At 44.4% G+C, this 8,694-nt stretch overlaps 1 protein-coding gene across 3 annotated transcripts in view; it reads right to left on the reverse strand.

Moving 5' to 3' along the window:
* Positions 1-8,694, reverse strand: part of Stard13 (StAR related lipid transfer domain containing 13) — a 211,046-nt gene that overhangs the window by 155,879 nt on the left and 46,473 nt on the right. For 2 of the 3 annotated variants that reach the window (XM_041677810.1, XM_041677813.1), the window contains exon 1: positions 8,359-8,606. The exons of the other annotated variant lie outside the window; for it this stretch is intronic. In XM_041677810.1, the coding sequence (XP_041533744.1) occupies positions 8,359-8,527 (169 nt within the window). In that variant the 5' untranslated portion in view covers positions 8,528-8,606. Of the gene's footprint in view, positions 1-8,358; positions 8,607-8,694 lie in introns of those variants that run through there. 3 annotated transcript variants of the gene reach the window in all.

The raw sequence follows: 8,694 nt of genomic DNA on the forward strand, positions 1-8,694 counted from the left end.
ATTCCTTTAGATACTAAGTTGGGGGGAGAGAGGGATTTATGTCTCTTCAAACACTGACACATAAATCTTCATGGTGATGGGTCCTGCCCTAGACAGTCTTATTTTGCAATGCTTGCTGTGGTCTGCGATGACTTTATAAAGGAGCACGGAGGCCAGCTAGGAAGATACTCCATGCGTTCCTCTGTAGAGTTCTGATGTTGTGAAGATTTGTTTAAGAAGGATCATGCATCATGCAAATGTTCAAATGCCTTGTCTTTACCAGCAGAGGAAAATATCCTAAGAACGTATCTGGAAGCTTCCTGGGAATTGACAAGTTGTTTATAAACTCAGCTCAACAGATTTTACTAATCAAAATTGCCTATATTCTGCCCAGTTCACGTTCTTCTGCGTACTGAGAATAACTTCTTTCCCCTTACCCACAGGGCCTTGTGATCATGAAGGGCCCGGCACCAAGCATTCACTGCTGCCAAAGGGATGTCTGGACCATGAAGTGAGAGGTACTGCAGGGACTGGTCACCTAGAGCCAGGGAGAGAGGAGTTTGTTGCTGCCCAAGGGCCACAGCTGTTTCCCTGTGTCTGAGGATTCCACTTCCAAGCAATCCTGGACCATCTTCAGTTAGCTATGGAAATGCCAGACCCCCTCTGAACTCATCCAAGACTTTTGTTAGACGGCCGGTTAGATCGATCCAAAACCAGAGAGCAGCAGCCTTCTCACTTCCAGCGCATTGGTACTTAGGTTTTAGACGTCCCTGCCACCGGTTACCTGCTGTGCTCTGTCAATTAATAACTGCTCAAACACGCTCTCCGTTTTCTGTTTGACCCACAAGCAGGGGATGCCTACTCAGAGTGGAATCCGCATTCTGTTGTTTTGATTTAAAAAAAAAAAAAAAGAGATGGCTAGCTGGCCTCTACCGGAAAGAATTTTATTTTCTTTCTTTTCTTTAGTTTGTCTGTTTTGACTTTCTTTCCCCCCTGCTTCATTTGTTTGTTTTAAAGAGAGAAAATGAAGTCGGGTGGATGGTGAAAGGTGGGGGAGAATCTAGGAAGAGTTTAGGGAAGGCAAGGAATTTGATCAAAATATAGTACTTGAAAAAATTAATAAACAAAAATTTAAAAGATGTCAAATCACCTATTTTTTTTAAAGAAAAAACAGAATATTTGCAATGTCACCCTTAAAAAAAACCATAGAAACCTTCTAACTAGGTTCTGTAAGACCCATGCCAGGAATATGAAGAGAATCATTGGAGCAGACTGCAGGCCATGCACTGCCCTCAACCCGTTTCCCAGCCAGTCCCCGGCAGCCTTAGCTTTGGAAGACGTCACTTTCTGGAATCTGGTGGAAAGTGGTTGCCTGACAAAGATTGGCAGTTTAAACAAAGTGTTCTCTGGAGCAACCTTTCTCTGCCTTCGCTGTGTGGAAATTTTCAAGGAAGGAAGAAAGATGTGTCGCTTCCCAAATTACTTAACTGCAGAAACAGCTCCTGCAGGAATGCCTGTCTAATGGGACTCTTGTCCCACAGCACAGACCTGGGAGCACTGCTTCTGCACAGTCTCCTTGCTCTTCCTATATGAAGTCAGCAGACTGCGCTAACTTCTTCTCAGCCACTCACCCCTCTTCCGGACACTTTTATCGAGGTGTAACTTCTTGTGGTGGCCCTACGCCCGCTGACAAGTAAAAGGGAGAAATGATGAGACTGAGGAGGTGGCCCAGTGCTTAAGAGTGCTTGTTATTTTTGCAGAGGACTTGGGCTCAGTTTCCAGCACCTACAAGATGGCTCACACAGACCACAGCTATAGTTCCAGGAAATCCAGTGACCTCTCCTGACCTCCACAGATGCCAGGTACTACATGTGATGCCCAGACACACGTGCAGGTAAAACACAGGCATACAATAAAACAAATAAATCCAAAATAAAAGCTTAAAGGAAATAAATGATAGCGCTGAAGTCGCCACAGTGGTGGCTGGACACAGCCTCCACCACAGCTCCTTATGAGACTGGTGTAGGAAGTTACTCTCAGACAGTTTTTGGAGGATATTCTTCCGAACATCAAGTACCACGAGAAGCTATGTTGTGTGTTTCTACTTAATGGACCTGGCACAGTATCCCTTGGTTGTGTTTTCTCCTCTGATCCTTTATTACATACCGGAAAGCTGAAGTCCAATTTGTGGACCATTTTAAATAGCTATTTGGGGCCTTGTGTATTTTATACTTCTGTGTAATAATGCTTTTTGATTTTACCTTACAAATTAACCAGCCTTTTTTCTTTCTATCAGAGTATTTTTCTTTCTCTTATGGTTCTATTGAGTTGTATATTCTTCCACAGGCTACCACAAACTAACATCTGGTACCTTTCCCCACCCAGCTCATATTCCAACTGTCTCCAGGCAAATAGCAAATGATTTTTAACTAATCTTTATTTTATCCAAATATCCGGGGTGTGATTGATGGCTGCTCTATCTTCTTTGCTGTATTCTCGTAACTAGATGCAGAGACAGAATATATTCTGGTAAATGACATTTCTCTGCTAAGTCCCCACCTGCACATTCCCCCTTTCTCAGAGAGATACTGAAGTTTACTTGCTGTTGGCTCTTTACTAGCTTGGTTCTATTGGATCGTCCACTGACAGGCACTAGGGCTTCCAATGTGGAGCTGGCGAGTTGGGAGGGTGATCACTGCTTCTATCTTGGCCATAATTAAGTTTCCCAGAAAAAGGAGGATTCTCAGTTTGTGAGAGCCAGTAACATTGGTCATAGATTTTACTAGGAATTAAAGTGCAGTTGATGGGGGGAGGGGAGTGGAGGTGAGAAAATGAACCCCCTCTTTCTTAAAGTACTGCCACACAATCCAGATTGCGAGCTGTTTGAACGCGAGCGGTGTTTACAGAATCAGAGCAAACAAGAGCAGCAACCCGAGGCTCTGGGCTCATGGTCTTTAGGGTCATAAGCACATCTCTCTTTTCTTGATGTCTTTCTGCGGTCCACTTGCTGCTCTTCTTCCTACTTTTCTTCCTGTTAGGTAGTAAAAGCTTTAAACACTCTCTGAGATTATTTGGCTGAAGTCACTAGCCCATTTCCCTGTAACTTTGGTTAGCTGGTTCCCTTTCCACAGCAGGCCCTCCGATCGCCCCTATTCAAGAGAAACAGGCTCTGATTTAGAAAATATGACTTGTACCAATTGCCACACTCTCTTTTTCAGAAGCTTGAGCAATGCGGATGGTCACCGGCGACGGATGCCTTCCCAGCCTGCTCTCTGTGCGTCCTTTGTTCTTTTGCGTCACATTTGCCCTGTTACTCAGAGAGGATTGGGTAAGAAAGGACCAAATATTTCAGAGGAACAAATGATGGTTTAATTTAGGCTAACACTATCCAGTTAGAAGGTGGAGGGCAGTGAGGGTCCTCCACTCACCAGGGATGGGCAACGCTCACCACTTAGGTTGGGCAAATTCTTAAGATGCCATTTGACAGAGTAACGGGGGAGAAAAACTATGCCACTCATATTGCTGGAATTATTTGGGGACTGAAGCGCGTACCACTTTAGCAAAGTTCAACTCCGTCGCTGTGTCTGTTTAAAGATCATCTTAGATTAAACTTCAAGGAAAAACGAAAGCCCAGCTTCCACTACTTTCCCTAGCAGTGAGATTTTCTGAATTCTCTATTTCTTACCAAGCATAGAATCTTGCAGTGAGCACAAGGGCACACACAGGCATTCTCTACTCTCCACATTCCTGACACCAACTGGACAAAACAACAAGGTCACATCAAGGCCAGGACCCCTGGGGAAAAAGCTTCTCTATAATTATAGTAATTACAACATTGAAATAGACCACAGACTGCACATCCTTGTGGGCTTAGGACACAAATACCAAAAAAACACATGGATCAGACGTAAACAGATAGATACTGAGCAACATAATAAGGAAAGCTGGAGTAAGAATCATCCTTCCCTCAAAGGATACCTGAGAACAAGGAATTCTCCAATTTCAGACACGAAAAGAACTTTTCAGAGAGCTGAATCCAAACCCATGTTATATGAAGGAAGTTTCAGAGGAGTTGTGACTTCCCTGAAATCACACGAGAATTTAGTAGCAAGGAAAAGACAAAAACCTGAATTTGTTTTATGGCTTTCTTCAGAAAACAGAAATATCAAAAATTAGAAGCTGCTGGCTGATTACAGATGACAAAGACGCTGTGATTCTGCAGACGGCATAGATGCTGTAGCTCCACAGACGGCAGAGGTGTTGCAGCTCCACAGACGGCAGAGATGCTGCAGCTCCACAGATGGCAGAGGTGCTGCAGCTCCACAGACGGCAGAGGTGCTGCAGCTCCACAGACGGCAGAGGTGCTGCGACTTCACAGACGGCAGAGATGCTGCAGCTCCACAGACGGCAGAGATGCTGCGAGTCCACAGACGGCAGAGATGCTGCGAGTCCACAGACGGCAGAGATGCTGCGAGTCCACAGACGGCAGAGATGCTGCGAGTCCACAGACGGCAGAGATGCTGCAGCTCCACAGACGGCAGAGGTGCTGCGAGTCCACAGGTGGGCAGAGATGCTGCGACTTCACAGATGAGAGAGACGTTGCGACTCGTTATGGTTTTTCTCGTGTTGTATTTAAGTCCCTCAGTTTTCTATACACGCAGTGAAATAATTACTGATATGACTCCAGAGAATTCTAACACAAGACATAGCCTGTCCACATTACTCACTCAACAGCAAAGGCCCAGTGATACCCTGGAAACTGCCACCACAAAGATGGATGGTGTTGAAACAGTGCCTGGATCCCCGCCTCTTTTTCCTTCCGTCAGTCGATTGTACTGAAATATGGGCCATATCATGATGGTTTTTGAGAATTTCAAATAAAATGCACGATGATAGATTTCTTCAAAAACTAACCACATTTATGGACCTGCTTTGATTTAGGTTTTGCAAAGTGGAGGGAGGGAGGGAGGGAGGGAGAGAGAGAGAGAGAGAGAGAGAGAGAACATGATGTTTTTTGATATCCTAAAATAACGACATTGGAAGGCCAGTTCTCCTACAAGGCCAATTATGGTAACTGCATTTTTAAAGGGGGAAATATGATACAGACATACAATGGGATACTGTGCAGCATTCAGAGGTAAACAAATTTTGTGAAAACGCTGTAATTTAGATAAAAGCAAGACAGTGGTAGGTGGGGGCTGATGTGAGGGAGGAAATGAAGCAAGTGTAATGGGCGCATTGAGAATTTCAGTTCCAGCAGGATGTAAGTGGAGACAGGCAATAACTGGGGCCACCAACACTATGATAAAGACCATACAATACACTGACAAATGGCTCAAATGGCTGCTGTGGTGAGTTTAATATCTTGTACATATCTTACTATATTAAAATCAGAAAACAAATCCCGTCCTGTCTTACCATGACCTAACTATACCCTCACACCCACATCCTCTGCTCTCTCTCCCCACGGTGCCTCCTGGAGAAGGAAGCAACGAACGAGGTTTGAGTGAGGACCATTGTCATTGCCTTTCTATTTCCGCTGCAACACTTTCCAGATTGATTCAGGCATGAACGGCTTGCAAATGGCAGGGAGGAGAGCAACAACTTCTGGTAGGCGCTCACTCTGCTCTCCGGCACTCTCATTTAGACCTCTCTCTTCTGAGCTGGGATTAGCTACAGAGCCCTTGTATATGGCTAGAGAAGGAACATGTGCATGTTTTGGAGTATGCCCTGCCCTAAGACGAGCAAGCTTTGATTCATGCGGGTTTGGGTAACAATTCTGGTCTCAGGCATCATCAAAGGGTTCCATTATTTCTCTCCCTTGTTTTCCCTTCCCATGAGCGTTGAATCATGTCCATGCCATTCAATGATTAGCTCACTAGAATGAGGTCATCGGAGAGCAACTTGCTTCTCTCTGTACTCCCCCCACCCCCACCAGCCACAAGAAATCATGACTGTGGTACCACAAATGATATTAATAAGTGCAAAAGTTCCTTTGAAAGATCTAAGGCAAGATGCTGAAATTTTGCTGCTGTGGCTGTCACTTTAAGATGCTGGTATACAAATATAGTACTTACATTAATTTTATAGGCACTTTACTTTAATGGAATAATTAAAGATTGTTGGTAACATAACTTGGTATGTTACCTGTACTTCTGGGTGCTAACTATCCAAACAGACCCAAACTCATAGTACATTGCATGCACAACAGAAATAAAACTTAACTGGAAGTCACACTGTGAGTAGGCAACTGGAAATCTAATGGAGTCCTTGCTGTTTCTAGTTACGAGAACATTGGTGTGTCCTAGAACCCAAAACCAAACCATAGGTCCAGCATTCTATCTGACATTCATACATTCAATGTATATAAACCCAAAATATAGTGTAGTGTATTGAAGAGCATGAGCCTCAGATCTGTGTTCAAATGCCAGCTCCACCATATGCCTCTGAAGGTTATGTGCCTCTGTTTGCTCAGCTTCTCAGTGGACCTAAAAGGACACTGTACTAATAGTGCCTTTTGAGAGAGAAATAAGTTAGCATTCATAGTTCTCACATCCTGGTATGCTGCAAATGCTCCATTAATAGCCTGAGCCGTGTCTCTGATAAAAGTCACTTTGTATCTGCTCACTAAACAGTGTATGATGTTCACCCATCACAATTTCTGAATCAGTCGAGCGTGGGAATTCTGTCCTGTGTCCTAACTGTTGCTTTTAACCTTTAGGAATCCAGTCGCCTCAATCACTCCATTACCCCATGTAAAACAAAGAGGCTCCTGGGATTTTCTAATTATTCAAAAATAAAGCACAGACAGGAATACAGTGCCCATATGTAAGAATGATTCACTTTCGATGGTAATTCACGAAAAACAACCATTATCCTAGAAGAACATAAATCAATGACCATATGACGATACATATGACGAATCATATGACGATACATATGAGGAGGACTGGAAAAACACGCAATTTCTAATATGATAAGCTTCATATGCACATGGAGAGCTGAGCGCAGCCTGCAGATGACAGATGGCTTGCTAAATCCCTATGTCCAAAGGATGATAGACCCAATACGGCCCCCACGGTAAGAAGTTGCTAAGTCGAACACGGAGTCGGTTCTTATTCTCAGCTAAATATATTTTTAAATCAAGCCACAGGGAATACTTTTGTTTCTATTCAAGTGGGACTTGCACACAGAGTTCATGGAGTGACTTAATATCCTTCCTGCAATCAGAATGGTATGCGGCACCAGTATCCTTCACACATAGCCAGTTCCTGAACATTCACAAACAAATGCCCATTCCCAAGGAAACAATCTCATTAGATGCCGCCCGCTGGAATATGTATTGTTCCTCTCGGAGACATGGCAGTGAGATCTTTTAAGATTACAGACCCTGGCTTCCCCTCGAAAATTCAACCGACTCTTAAACACATGGATTTAAGTGGGAACTCCATTTTCCTAACAGCTCTTGACATTCCTGGTAGAGCCAACGGAATGATTTAGTTAGGTCTGTAGTCAGCAGGAAGGTGACTAGCTACTGACTGTGGATCTGGATGGATCTGTCTTTTAAATGATCACTAGTCAGGGACTTCCTTGACACTCTTTAGATTTGTCCCATACGGAGCATGCTTTAAGCTTTAAGTCTTTAAACGAAATAAACCATGAATTTTATTAATGTTCAGGGTACAAGGATTTTATTTTTTTTCCTTTGAGAATGAAAAAAGATCACCTAGCAGCCCGTAGTAACGTAATCAACACTACCCCCTTGCCTTAGGAAGCCACTGCTCCTAAGTGTGTGTAGTCAGAGGCTCCGTTTGAAGGTGAAGAGTCACATTTATCCTTTAGCAAGAAAACAGTATCAACAAATCAGCGGTGACTATCCACACAAACACACAGACAGGAAAAGAATGTAATTCAAGCTGTCAGCCCAGTGGCCTTCAGCATAGACTCTCGCTGTTCCCCTTCAATGAAGATGCCCTATAAACTCCAGGCAGGCTGGAGATTAGTCCTTAGCTCTCTGTTCTTTCCCCAGTCAAATAAACAAGTGTTCGCTTTTAAAATGTGACCGGAGTATAAGTTTACCTGCAGAAAATCTACCCAACACACATACACACACTGAGTAAACCTTTCTCATTCGTTCTGTTGACACACGGAGGATTTGGAATTCATGATTCACGTCCGACTGGGAAATATTCTTGTGATTTATGCGGCGCTCAGTGCTCTTACAGACTGCTTCACACTGGAGTCTAAAGTTATCTGGAAGAGTTCCACGCAGCGTGGCATAGGAATCTGTGCGGTGTACAGTGCGAACGGTAACTTTCTAAGTAGTACAAGACAGAGCCAACAGAAATGAGCGGCACCCTGGCAGTGCCGGCAACTCACCTTGCTGAATTTTAGTCACTAGGTGATGGCGTGCTAGGATCCGGCTCATCCTGTAGGGAGAGCGTCTGGCAGTCTGATCAAATCGCAAGTACATCTCCTGGCTCTCAGGTGTCATGGGATTTAGATAGTAGCAGCCTGCAGCCGGGGTCCTGGGCACCTGGCTGAACATCTCGGGAGAGTTCCCACTGCCACCTCAGCTGCCCGTGGCTGTTCGCAGCTGTCTCCAGCCTCGGCCAAAGGCACCGAGCCCCAGGAGAGAGCCACAGAGCCAGCGATTTTTAAAAAGAAAAAGGAGTGCCAAAAGCCACAAGTCAGAATTCCAACCCTCCGGGTCCC

Source organism: Microtus oregoni, unplaced genomic scaffold (genome assembly GCF_018167655.1).
Source record: "Microtus oregoni isolate MIOR12 unplaced genomic scaffold, Mior012 000029F_ref0000214, whole genome shotgun sequence".
In the NCBI taxonomy this organism is placed as follows: Eukaryota; Metazoa; Chordata; class Mammalia; order Rodentia; family Cricetidae; genus Microtus; species Microtus oregoni.